The 14,002-nt window shown below is 48.7% G+C and overlaps 1 protein-coding gene across 1 annotated transcript in view; it reads left to right on the top strand.

The window, feature by feature from the left end:
* Positions 1 to 14,002, top strand: part of PLCG2 (phospholipase C gamma 2) — a 145,187-nt gene that overhangs the window by 73,910 nt on the left and 57,275 nt on the right. Inside the window, 2 exon segments of the mRNA XM_032614793.1 lie at positions 11,942 to 11,985; positions 13,545 to 13,617. Of these exon segments, the coding sequence (XP_032470684.1) occupies positions 11,942 to 11,985; positions 13,545 to 13,617 (117 nt within the window).

The following is a 14,002-nucleotide window of genomic DNA, read 5'->3' on the forward strand; positions in this document are numbered from 1 at the left end:
TACCTCTTAATCCCCTACCCCTATACTGCCCCTCCTCCCTTCCCTCTCCCTACTGGTAACCACTAATTTGTTCTCTGTATCTGTGAGTCTGTTTCTTTTTTTGTTATATTCACTAGTTTGTTGTATGTTTTAGATTCCACGTGTAAGTGATATCACATAGTATTTGTCTTTCTCTGTGTGACTTACTTCACTTAGCAGGATACCCTCCAAGTCCATCCGTGTTGTTGCCAATGGCAAATATTTCATTCTTGTTTATGGCTGAGTAGTATTCCACCGTGTGTGTGTGTGTGTGTGTGTGTGTGTGTGTGTGTGTGTGTGTGTGTGTCTATATATCTGTATATCTATCACATCTCCTTTATCAGTTCATCTGCTGGTGGACACTTAGGTTGCTTCTATATCTTGACAATTATTAAACATGCTGCTGTGAACATTGGGGTGCATGTATCTTTTCGAATTAGTGCTTTTCTTTCTTTCAGATATATACCCAGGGGTGGACGTGCTGGGTCATATGGTAACTCTGTTTTTAGTTTTCTGAGAAATCTCCATACTGTTTTCCACAGTGGCTGCATCAGTTTATATTCCCATCAACAGTGTAGGAGGGTTTCCTTTTCTCCACACCCTCCCCAGCGTTTGTTATTTGTGTTCTTTTTGATGATGGCCACTCTGACGAGTCTGAGGTGGTATCTCATTGTGGTTTGGATTTACATTTCCCTGATGATTAGTGATGTTGAGCATCTTTTCTTGTGCCTGTCGGCCATCTGCATGGGTAAGATGATTCTTGAGCAAATGATCGAATGATGTTTTTGTTTCCCCTGTGTTTCAAAGTCCGGCATGTTCCTAAGAGACCCATGAGAAGTGTTCTGTCTCCCTTCTAGTCAAGGAAATATCAAGTGGGAATGGCAGTGACATCATATTTTCATCTGTTAGACTGGCAAAAGTTTTAAATGTTATAGAGCTATGGGGACGGGGTGGGGAAATGGTGCTCTCATACCTTCGCGGTGGGAACATGAGTGGCCGTCAGTCTGACTGGAATTTAGTCTGAGCCTATTAAAGTAAAAAAAGTTCTACTAACTCTATCATCTTGTTCTGGAAGGAAATTTACCAAATTATTAATAGTAACTTGTCTCTGGGTTGAGGGATTTTTGTGTGTTGTTCTTTTTATACTTTTATTCCTTGTTAATGAGAATGTTTTTCAATTAAGATAATATGCTATTGGGACTTCCCTGGTGGCACAGTGGTTAAGAACCCGCCTGCCAATGCCTGGGACACAGGTTCGAGCCCTGGTCCAGGAAGATCCCACATGCCACGGAGCAGCTAAGCCCGTGCGCCACAACTACTGAGCCTGTGTTCTGGAGCCCGCGAGCCACAACTACCGAGCCCACATGCCACAAGTACTGAAGCTCGCGCACCTAGAGCCTGTGCTTCGCAACAAGAGAAGCCACCACGGTGAGAAGCCTGCGCACCGCGACGAAGACTAGCCCCTGCTCGCCGCAACTAGAGTTGCGTGGGCAGCAGTGAAGACCCAACGCAGCCAAAAATAAATTTAAATAAATAAATTTATTTTAAAAAAGATAATATGCTATTTTAAAATTAAATTAAGATGTGCATACATTTTGACCTGACAGTGGCATTTTGGGGCCTCTGTTTTAGAGAAATGAAAGCACTGAGACCTAAGAGTGTATCACTAGATTGTTTATTGCAGCCTTACTTATGCTGGCAAAATACTTGGGAGCCATCTGAATGCCTCTCAGTAGAGCAAAAGCTGGGTAAGTTATGGTCCATCCATACTGTGCGGCACTGTGCAGCTGATTAAGAAGCCTGAGTCCGTTGTGTTTCTGTCCATCTGGAGGGATGTTCACGGTATTTTGTGAGGAAAACCAGCTGCAGATTCATGCGAGGAGCTAGGTCTGATTTTTTGGTAACAAACAGGACTCCTCCTATATATGTTTGTGAGTGTTTTTATGAACAAGGAGAAGGTATGGAAGAGTATACACACCCCACGTTTAATGTTTTTTTTTTAATAGATTACTGTGGTTTAAATTTATTTATTTAATTTATTTATTTTTGGCTGCGTTGGGTCTTCGTTGCTGCGTGTGGGCTTTCTCTAGTTGTGGCGAGAGGGGCCTGCTCTTCGTTGCGGTGCGCAGGCTTCTCATTGCTGTGGCTTCTCTTGTTGCGGAGCATGCGTTCTAGGCACGCAGTCTTGGTAGTTGTGGCAGGTGGGCCCTAGAGCGCGGGCTCAGTAGTTGTGGCTCGTGGGCTCTAGAGCACAGGCTCAGTAGTTGTGCACGGGTTTAGTGACTCCGCGGCATGTGGGATCTTCCCGGACCAGAGCTCGAACCCGTGTCCCCTGCATTGGCAGGCGGATTCTTAACCACTGCGCCACCAGGGAAGTCCCTCATATTTAATGCTGATTTTGTGTATGTCCTGGAGGGATTTGGAAAGATGCTCAAGAGAGATAATTAAATTTGTCTTTGCACCACTCCGTTTTCAACTTGTTCCAAGAAGCACATTACTTTTGCAATTAAAAAAAAAAATTTCCCATAAAGCATAAGGCTTAAAAAGGGAGGCATTCAGTTCAGTGCAGGGAGTGGCATGCCTGGTGGGTAGTTGCTGCTGTTACTGTTGGAAAAGGGCTTTGCAGGGGGCCGAGGTGGGTCCAGAGCAGAGCCGCGAGGGAGCAGAGAGTGGGTAGGACTTGCAGCAAGGCGGATCTGCTTTCTTCGGCTGTGTGATCTTGGGCCAGCCACTGACCACTCCCAGCCTCGGTCTTCTCATCTGTGCAATTGGGGCTATGATTCCGGCCCCACCGGGCTCTGGGGAGGACTGACGAGGGACTGGAGCTCAAGAGTGCAGGCATTTTAAAGGGATGAGTGTGAAAGACAGTTATCAGTTGCCTTCTCCCTGCAGGCTGGCCGCAGGGTGAGGCCTCTTGATAGGTGACCACTGGCCTTGGGACTTCGGATGTATCTGAGGTAGAGAAATGGGAGGAGCATTTCTTGTCTGCGTAGATGGGGGAAAAATACATTATTTCATAGAGTAAAAGATTCAGTTGCAGTATGTTCACTTTTTCACGCAAGTGATAATTAGTTCTTGGTTTGCCAAATAGAGTGGAAAGGTCGTAGGCTTTGGAGGTTGAGAGACCTGTGTTCCAGCCCCAGCTTGACCTCTACCTGACCAAGTGATTTTGGGGAAAGCCATCTTTCCCCCCGTCACTCAGCCCCCTCTGTAAAATGAAGGTATTAAATCAGGTCATTGGCTATACAGCTTTAAAGCTATCTAACCCTGCTCCCCTTTTTTGTACGAAACCTTAATTAAGAAAACTGCTGCGTAAAAGCTGATCAGAACACTTTTTATGTTAAAATCTGTACCTTTCATTCATAATCAATTCTTGAGAGCAATGAAAATGTTGTGATGACAGTATATAAATGAAATCCAGAACAATGACAATTGCTGTCTTAGGCAGTTGACCAGAACTGAGAAAAACTTGATTCGCTCAAGATAAGTAGTTGCAAAAAACAGGTTTTATAATCATTTGTCTGGAAGTTTCAAGATACTGTCTTATCAGGCAGAGAGCAGACGAAGCTTGGGAATAAGGTTCCCAGAAAAGCTGTTGCATCTGCCAATACAGGTTACCCACCACCGATGGTCTCCACCGTGATAAAATTCCACATAAGAGCACCTTTCATTGTGGTTCTTTCTAAAGCTCATGTATGTGTGTTTGAGAGGGAGAAGGAAGGGAAAGAAATTTGAGTCAGATTTCTGCAGAATCCCTGAGTCCTCTGGGGGTACCCTAGATGGCCCAGTTTTGGGGAAAAACATCTGTACGTACCAGAGGTTACCCTGGTGGCCAGCATGCCACATTCAGCCAGCATTCGGTTGTACTTGGCCTAATGGTTTAAATGTTTTTTAAATGAATTGCCTACATTCAAAACTTGGGAGATTTCTTATTAAGATCCAGATTTTTCACTTCTCTTGGGGAAAAAAAAAAAAAATCGAGATCTGGCTGTATTTGGCAACCTCTGAGCCGAGGGAAGCATGCTTTCTCTGGTTTGCCCCAGCCCTTCCCCCAACCCCCCATCCAGCTCTCTCTGCTAATTTGTGTCACCTACCCAGTCCCTAAGACCTTCTGGGTCAACAGCCTCTCCATCACTGGAGGGTATAACTGTCCAGTCTGGCCACTGCATATTTTAATTCAGTGACTTGGAATTTGAATAACAAAGCCCCAGGCTCTATAGATAGTTACCGGCCAACTTGAGAAGCCTCAGTGCTTTTGTGTAGGTAAATGCTTCTCCCTTGTCAGCATATCATTTACTTACTGAGCTCCTCACTGGGAAGCTCAGGGCAGAGAAAAGCATTACCTCTGTGCTGTTAGGGGCGCAGCTGGCTTTCTTGGGCTCCTTGGGGAGACAGGGCCATTCGTGGTGATTGATGATGCCCAGACCTAAATCCAGGGAGTGGGGTCCTGCTTATCAGTAGCTACAGGTTTCCATCTTGAAGTGGCCAATCCCTCCTTGTGTCTAACCACCCGCTTACGTTGCTGCTCTGAAGCCTCAAAGCTTCCAAAAGTTTGGCAGCAGCAGGAAGATAAATTTAATTCCATGTGTGTCCCCCTGGGCGGGGGGATATACCTCTAACTAGGCTGTCATAACAGTATTGTGAATAAAGATCAGAGCTAACATTTCCTAAGTGTGAACTCTGTGCTGGGCGCTGTGCTATATGTCTTACGTACATTGAATTCTCCTGGCAACCCTGTGGGAGGGGTACTGCTATTATCCTCATTTTGGGGATGAACTTGCTGACACTCGGGTAACTTGCCGGAGGTCGTGAGGTTAGTAAAGCTGCAGAGCTAGAATTTGAGTTCTCCTGTGCTCAGCTTCACTGCCCACCCGCTGGTACTTCTTTTGAAGTTTTTAAACTTTGGTATTAAGGGAAATGTCAAACAGAGACAAGCAGAGATAATAGTATAACAAACCCCCAAGCACCTGGCAGCCCGTTTTCAGCAATGGTCAACTCATGGTCATCTTATTTCATCTATGCCCTTACCCACCTCCCTCTCCTCAGATGGTTTTGAAGCAAACCTAAGACCTTGTGTTTTTTCTTCCTTAAATATTTGAATCTAATACCCAGCTTCATCACTGCTACTTTGCTGCCTCTCCAGCAAACCTGTGAAGTCCCCCCCTTGGTTACTGGAGGCTGGGGGTCTGGCATTTACCTGATTATGAGTGAAGATGGTTGACTGATACCACTCTTGGTCTTGGCCCAGGACTGGAGTTTCAACCCCATGGGATGAGGTGGTTGGGTTACTGTTGATTCATCTGTTTTTACCCCCTGCCGTTTCACAGGCTCTATTCTTGCTGCCCTCTAGTAGATTCGTTTGGAAATGCATTAGCGTTCTGTATTACTTACGTATTGCTTACGTATTATGTGTATGAGTTCTGTATTGCTGGCATGTACGTAACAGTATTACCACGATGCACGTTTGTACTCTCAGTTTCTGGGGCTCAGGCATCCAGGTGTGCCTTAGGCTGGATTCTCTGCTTTGGGGTTTCACAAAAAGCTGCATTTAAGATTTCCACTGAGGCTGTGGTCTCATCTGAGGCTCAGGTGGGAAAAGATCAGCTTCCATGCTCATGTGGTGGTAGCAGCATTCGGTTCCTTGCAGTTGTAGGACTGAGGGCTCCAGCTTCTTGTTGGCTGCCCGCAGCTCCTAGTGGCTGCCCACGGCTTCTCCATGTGTGGGGCTCCCTACGTGGCTGTTTGTTTCCTCAAAGCCAGCAAGACAGGTTCTCCAAGCATATAAAAACATCATCATGTAATCATATGCACATAATTGTGTACCTCCATTACCTTTGCAAGTTACAGGGATAAGGCAAGGGTTTGCATACCAGGAGGTGGAAATCCTGGGGCCGTCTGTCCACCATGGGTTCCCACGAACCCAAGTCTGAGTCGCTCTCCAGCAGCTCACAAATAATCAGTAATCGGCTCACAAATTATGTCCAGTGCAGTTGAAAGAACCAATGCCTTCCCAGCCTTGCAAGGTGCCAGGGAACATAAACACACACAGCTCTCTGCCATCCCATTACTATCCCACTGGGGTCTGAATATAGGTGATTTCTGTTGCTTGTTTGCCTGTTAAAGTAGAAAACAACTCTGCTATAATTTAAGGTGGCACTGACTTCCCTTTAGCATTGCTTTTGGCTAGGAGCAGTGTTAAATTTCCTGACCGTCATGGGGCGACGGTGGCTATCCTAGGTGGTTGTTGTGAAGATTAAAAGAACTGGTAGGAAAAAAAACAACTGGAAGGTCTCAGTCAGCCAGCACCGGGTCTGGCGTGCAAAGCTGCCCTCAGAGCGTGGTATCTGCTGTCACGGTCAGCCTGTCTTCACGAGGCAGGACCCCCCTGGGAGGAGGTGAGGGCAGCCGGCCTCTGGTGCACTTGCTCTCTGTCCTGTTTCTGAAAGACCATCTTGGACACGGAAGCAACCTAAATGTCCATCAACAGAGGAACGGATGAAGAAGATGTGGTCCATATATACAATGGACTATTACTCAGCCATGAAAAAATAATGGCATAATGCCATTTGTAGCAACGTGGATGGACCTAGAGACTATCATAGTGAAGTAAGTCAGAAAGAGAAAGACAGATATCATACGATATCACTTACATGTGGAATCTAAAATATGGCACAACTGAAGTTACGTGTGAAACAGAAACAGACCCACAGGCGTAGAGAACAAACTCGTGGTTGCCAAGGGAGAGGGGAGGGGGAGTGGGGGAGGGATGGATTGGGAGTTTGGGATCAGTAGATGCAAACTATTATATAGAGAATGGACAGACAACGAGGTCCTACTGTATAGCACAGGGAACTATATTCAGTATCCTGTAATAAACCATAATGGAAAAGAATATATAGATATCTATATAGATATATGTATATAACTGAATCACTTTGCTGTACGGCAGAAATCAATACAGCCTTGTAATCTTCAGTAAAATAAATGTAAACAAAAAGACCACCTTGGTCACCATCAGTGGATTTCCCCGCGTGTCCTTTGATATCTCATGTGCTGAAGCAGGAGACTAGGCAGCCCTCGACAGGAAGTTTGTTTCTGATATCTGGATACATTTTACTACCAGCAAAGTAATGCATATTCAGTCCATAAAAGTTGAAAGTGCATCATACAATAAAAAGGAAGTTAAAATACCTGCAAGCCTACCCATGATTATACCTATGGTTATACATTCAAGGAGAGGTTCGATGTCTCCTCTTCCAGATTTTCTATGGGTGCGAGCGTGTGGGAAGAGAGCAACTAACATTCTGTCGTATGTTGGTGGAGGAGTCTAGGGAGTAGCACAGGCTATCCTAATCAGTGGTCAGGGGAGAGAAGGGTCCCCAGTGCCGAAGTTAGCAGTGAATCGGGTTAGCTTTCCTATCACTGCGGTCTGTCCCCATGGCCGCTTCACATGACCTGCAAAGCACAGAGACCGTGTAGAGCAAGTTACAGCCCCAGAGGATGTGGTCACCCACAACGATGTGGGAAGATGCGGTTCCCTGACCTTAGGTGGACCTCTGGGCCTCCGGGCCGTCATTTCTGTCCCCTCCCTTTGGCGTAGCCCCTTCCCTTGTCTGGCTGGTAACTGCCTCTTCTCCTGAGGACCAAAAGTCATAGGTTACTTTTCCCTGTAGCCTTTTTTTTTTTTAATTATTTATTTTTATGTTTGGCTGCGTTGGGTCTTCGTTGCGGTGCGCGGGCTTCTCATTGCAGTGGCTTCTCTTATTGTGGAGCACGGCGCGGGCTTCAGTAGCTGTGGCTCACGGGCTTAGTTGCTCCGCGGCATGTGGGATCTTCCCGGGCCAGGGCCCGAATCCGTGTCCCCTGCACTGGCAGGCGGACTCCTAACCACTGCGCCACCAGGGAAGCCCTCCCTGTAGCCTTTTAACTTAATTTTAATTTAATTTAGTTTCCCTGTAGCCTTTTACTTTTCCCCAGAGAAATTAATTTATCATTTTAGTCATCCATTCAGTAAACGGGTGACTCAAGAAGGCACAGTGGTCAACTAAACAGATGTCACCCTGACCTTATTGAGCCTTTATTGGGGTCGCAGGGCGTCAGAGGTGTTGCCCAGAGTCACAGAGGGCTGAATGCCCTGGCTTGGTTGGATTTGGCCATGTAACCGTACACGGCAGTGTGAAGATAAGTTAATTGCTGCCTCCCCTGTGTGCTCATAGTATCTAGAGCGTTCTGCCCTCGTTGCTAGGATGTTGTCATTTATATTATGTGCCTTTGCACATACTGTGTGGGGCAGTGGCGATGGACCAGGGTGGACCTGGGTTGAAACTCTGGCCCCTTGACGTTCTAGGTATATAACCTTGGAACAATTACTTGTGCTTCCTGAGCCCGTTTCTTGCTTCTGAAACAGGGTTTATTTTACTGCTTTCCTAATAGGATCGGCACAAGGAGTAACTGAGGTCGGGGCTGTCCTGCATCAGCTCGCAAACGTGCCGTGTCCGTTTCCCAGGGCGGCCGTAACAAAGGACCCACAACTGAGTGGCTTAAAAGAGCCAGAACTTCATTCTCTCACAGTTCTAGGGGTTAAGTCTGAAGCCAGGTGTGGGCAGAGCCACACCCCTTCTGATGGCTCTAGGGGACCATCTGTTCCTCGCCTCTCTGCAGCCTCTGCCGTTTGCTGGCGATCCTGGGTGCTCCTTACCTTGTAGACGCACTTCTCCAGCCTCTGCCTCCATCATCCCATGGGCACCGTCTCTCTGTGTGTCTGTCTGCAAATCTCCCTCTTTGTAAGGACTCCATTCATTGGATTTAGGGCCACCCTAATCTAGCATGACCTCAGCTTAACTTGATGGCATCTTCAAAGACCCTGTTTCCAAATAAGGCTGCCTTCACAGGTGGTGTTAGGACTTGGACGTGTCTTTTGGGGGACGCAGTTCTACCCATAGCACATGCTGCACATTCTTCCATCTTTAGAACATCCTCCTGACACACCTCCCCCTTCCGGCTGCCGCCCCATTTCTCTGACCCTGTAGAGTGGCCTATTCCAAGAGTGCCATCTACACCAGCATCTGCGCTTGCTTCCCTCCCTCCACCTCTGGAGCCCATTCCAGTCGTGTTTCCATGCCTCCTACCCCACAGCAGTTCACCTTGTCACATCACCACTGACCTCCGCCTTGACAAGTACAGTGGTCCACCCTCCGGTCTTTGTTTTGTTTGCTCCGTGGCATGTGACCCACGTGGCAGTTGGCCACTCTCTCCTTGATGTTGTCGCTTGGCTTTTGGGTGCTGTGCTGTCTTCCTTCTTCTCGTACGTCGCCCCCTGCTGGCTCTCAGCCTCCTTGGCTGGATCTTCAGTTTCTTGGCGTCTGATGGTTGGCGTGACCCAGGTGAGGCCGGTGCTTAGCCGGCAAGTGCTGTTAAGCTAGTTGCTGCCGGAGGGGGCTGGTGACTCCCCTCTGCCCCACCAACCCGCTGGTCCCCCAGAGTCTTGAGTGGACCCCACGGGGGAACATCCAGTGCCTGTCAGCTCCTCAGCCAGCCCCCTGCTCACACGCACTGGCGTGTCCTCAAGCGTCTGTGGCCAGAGATGGTGAGGGACAGCTTTCCCTGCAGTTATGCTGACACCCAGGCGGAGAAACGCCCAGTACCCGCTGGACCCCCAGACTGGCCTCCCAGCTGCTTTCAGGAAAAGACCCACCATGCTATTGCTGTTTTTTTGTACATCCCTACCCAAAACTCAGTCCACAGAACTCTTGTCTTCTCTGTTTACTCTTGGTGTGATCCTATCTGGTCCCCCGGCTTCAGATAGCATCTTTATGCTGATTACTCCCAGAAACACATGTCTCCGGCCCCCATGTCTCCCCTGAATGCCAGACTCCCCTGACTGCCAGCTTGCCTCGCATCTCACGCTAGAGTGTCCAGAAGAGGCGGCGTGATACTCAGCACCGACCCCCATCTCCACTGCTGTGAACCCATACCTGGCCGCCCCATTGGGACAGCCCAGGAATCGTCTTGATTCCTCTCTCCCACTTCCCATGACCCCTGCCCCCCAGTGCATTCTGCCCATATCCTAACATATCCTCAGGCAGCTTGGCCTTTGAATTCTGAGAGAACTGGGTTTGCTTCCATGTGTGCTACCTGAGTGGTGAGCCCTGGGCTGGTCATATTTGCCTCTTCGATTTTAGTGCGTTCTCTGCCCTGCTCTGTACCCCGAGGGACTGATTCTTACAAAGAAGTTCCCAGGCACTTCTGCCTCCAGGGGGGTTCAGCAAATGGGGTGACAGGAGATTGCAGGCAGAGGGGTAGGGAAGCTGAGGTGTTGCTCCCCGTCTTCCCTGGCTGTGGAGCATCTCCACAGTAGAGGCACCTCCTCCTTCATCCCAGCTCCTCATGTAGCTGAAATGCGGTGCAGCTTTTTCTGTACATCATCGCAAGGCAAGGCAAGGAAGGGGCTGGTTTTAAGTAAGGACCGCGTGGAGTGGACAGTTGAAGGGGGATCACGGTTGGCCTTTCTCCAGATGGAGGGAAACCAGTTTCGGGATTTGGGTTTGGAAAGGATCCGGCCTTAAGCACCAGATTGACCCAGTGATCTAAGGGCCAAATGACTCCAGATAACAAACAGCTGGCACTGCCTAAAATCCCTTTTCTTTTAAAAATCAATAGCCATGCTGTAAATGACACATAAATGAAAGGAAGTACTTCTAAGTCATTCTAAAAGAGTGACTCCTAATCATTTTTGGTGACCTACTTCTTTGAGATGCTCATTAAAGCTATGGATCATCTTTCCAGAAAAAAAAAAAACAAAAACATATTTGCACAGACTTATGCAGATCCCCTGATTCTTCCCAGGGGCCTGTGGATAGCTTTTCTAGAACGTAGAGTTTCCACGTCATCCTGGAGTGCAAGCAGTTTGGCAGGAGGACTCGGGCAATCTAGAGCAGGAGTTGTTTTATATCGTTAGCATTTGTAAGCTGCCAGGGGCTACATTTCCATTTGTGCCCTGAAATACTCAAATGCTTATCCAGTCGCAGTCTCATCGGAGATGATTTCAGTGATGCTACCTAGCCAGAAATAGACGCAGTATGGGTGTGCCTGTGTGTGGCGTGTGTGTGCATGTGGAAAATGCCTGGCCAGTGAGTGGAGGGACCCCAGGCCTTCCTGGTGGAGGAGCTCGCCATCCTTCCATCCGTGGTTGGGAGATCAGTAGGCCATGAAGTGTAGGACCAGAGCTGTCCAATATTTGTTTCTTTCTCTTGAATTCAAGGATTAGAAATGAGCTCATTGAAATATTAAGGATTGGAAATGTACCAGTGAGGGTGCAGAAAAGGGTGTGCATTCTCCGGTGGGCCTGCGGGTCAGGACAGCTGTTTTGAAAGCAATTTGGTGAATCTGCCGAAGTACACACCCCGTGTCCAGGCGCTTTCCTGCCCAGGAAACTACCCAGTGGAAATGCTGGCACAAGTGGACAAAGATATATATGTATGAACGTTCTTTGTAGGACTGGATATAATAGCAGAAAATTGAAGGACAGACAGGTTATGGAATACACTGTGGGTTTTGAAAGTAGTGAGGTAGGGCGATTTGAGGTTGCTGAATAATATGTAAAGCTTGAAACAACAGCAAAAAGTTGGGAGACATAGATGTAATATAATATGATAAGATAGAATTAAATGAATATCCATAAAGCGAACTCGAGACGGAGACCTGCCAAATTATCGAATGATTGCTTTCCAGAAAAAAGACTTCGCAAGGGGTGAGGAAGACTTCCACCTTTTGTGTAAGGATGTAAATATTTGAACATTTGCAAGTCACATAAATGACAGTGATAAGTTTTTAACAACAGAAACATCTGTTTATTTGCATTAAGTGGCTCGACTTGTCTAACGTTCTTGTTTCATGGGTGTGTTCCTTCTGTTTTCTATTTTAGATTCTTGACGAATTCAAAAAGGATTCCTCCGTGTTCATCTTGGGGTGAGGCACCTCTGGGGGGTTGTTGTTCTGGGTAGTTGTGCCGGGCGTCGGTGCCCTTGTGGGTCCTCCCAGCCTTGCCGTCGGAACTCCAGGAGGTCACCTCTCTGGCAGGCACTGGTGGGGTCCCCCTGTCGGGGAACTGGCCATCCCAAGCCTGTGCCACGAATAAACATGCACAGCAACAGGGCCTGTGGAATGTTGGGAGGGTGACCCAGAAGGTTCTGTAGAGAAGCCTGCTTGCTTCAGGACCTCCTTTCCCAGAGGTGAGTTGGGGAAATTCCTGGCTAAGCAGAGTGAACTGAATTCAGATGAGTTGAAGCATATCAAGTGCTTCCTGTGGTGCATGGCAGGGCTCGTAAATAGTGATAATGATATTATTATTAAAACCTAAGTGCTGCAGGACTTGTCAGGACCTCTACTACACTTACTAATTCCCCTAATTATAGAGTGGTCCATGTCTTCCGAGCCTGTCTACCTGGGAGAAATGTTTGCCATGGAGTTAATAGCGCCTAGAATGTGATTTGCGGCCCGCTGACCTGGGCCTGCTTTTTGGAAGCAGCCCTCATTGATGAGGATGCCCTGGCAACTGCTCCCTCAGTTACATTCTAAGCCAGAAACCCCAAGACTCCAAAATGTATATAAAATGAATCCAATTCTTATGCGGTATTTTAATGAAAAGATTAGTATTGTAGGACCATGAGGCTGGTTAGGGAAGAAGGTTGGAAATGCACTCAAAGACAACAGACGTTTGGACCCTGAGTGTTTAGTAAAGAGAGAAAGCTTAAAGCTTGTTTTACCTCCTGTATTACAAAAGAGACCCTCCACCTTCCACCCTCACTGCATGTGCTCAGGGAAAAGTACGGATTTCCCCGGAATGCCCTGCTCTGCCGGATTCACTTTCCATAGCGAACAGCGTTGCCAGTCCAGTGAGGTTCTGGTTTTCTGGTAGCTGTGAGCATCCTCTCCACGAGACCATCAGTCAGCAAGCTGCTGGCCGAGGTGGAATCTCCCTTTATTCAGGGTGAAGGGGTCCGTGTCAAATGGAAAACTCTCCCAGCAGTGGGCCTCTGCTCGCTCCTTGGCTCTCATCTTGCAGGTGCCAGCTGATTCTCCCTGTCCGCCAGAGTTGGGGGCTTCATCTGGCCCACACTCCCGCTTCAGAGCCCTCGATGGCTCAGCCAACTCTGGAGTCATTTCTCCAGCATCGCCTACCCCAAACGCTCTCCACATCCAGCCCTGCCCGGGCGTTTGCTGTCCACGCCTGTCTGTGCCCGCCCGCCCGCCCTCCCCCTTCCTTCTGCCTTGCACCTGGACCACCTGGGAGCAGCTGAGTGTAGAGTCCAGGGCCCAGTTCTCCCAGGTTCTGGTGTCAGGGCCCCTCTGAATCCTCCTGGGTCAGGCATGTCGTCTGGGTCACCTTCGTCTTCCTGTTGGCCAGCCTGCACCAGGCCCTGCGGGGGGCACTCGGCAGGGTGTCTGGGTGGCCGTCCTGCTGGCTGGGATCGCCTCCTGACTGTTGGCTGCCCCTCTCTCAACACCCTCCCTTTCCCCGAGGACAGCAACACCGACCGGCCGGATGCCTCCGCTGTTCACCTGCACGACTTCCAGCGGTTTCTCTTACATGAACAGCAGGTGAGAGGACAGCAGGGCAGGGGCTTCTGGGGTGGGGCTGCCCCAGAGGTTGCTCACCTTCTCACCACCTGCCGTCATGAAACAGGTGTCGTCTCCCTGCTCAGTGCCGCCTCGGGGGCTTAGACTCTGGAATCAGATTGGCCTCTCATCAGCCCCTTTCCCAGGCCCCAGCTGGAGGAAGGGAAGGAGGACACCGCAGGGCGGGCGGACGGTGTACTCACCTGCTGGCTCCTGCTCCTCTCAGCTCACCTCTGGTGTCGCTTCCCCAGGAAGCCTTCCCCGACTCGTGGAGGGTGTGACTCAGGTGGATGAGCCTGTGGGTCCTCTGGGGGATAAGGTGGCACAGCTGTCCTTAAACAAATGACATGTGGGCGTCTCCCGGAAT

Source organism: Phocoena sinus, chromosome 19, assembly GCF_008692025.1.
Source record: "Phocoena sinus isolate mPhoSin1 chromosome 19, mPhoSin1.pri, whole genome shotgun sequence".
NCBI classification, from domain to species: domain Eukaryota; kingdom Metazoa; phylum Chordata; class Mammalia; order Artiodactyla; family Phocoenidae; genus Phocoena; species Phocoena sinus.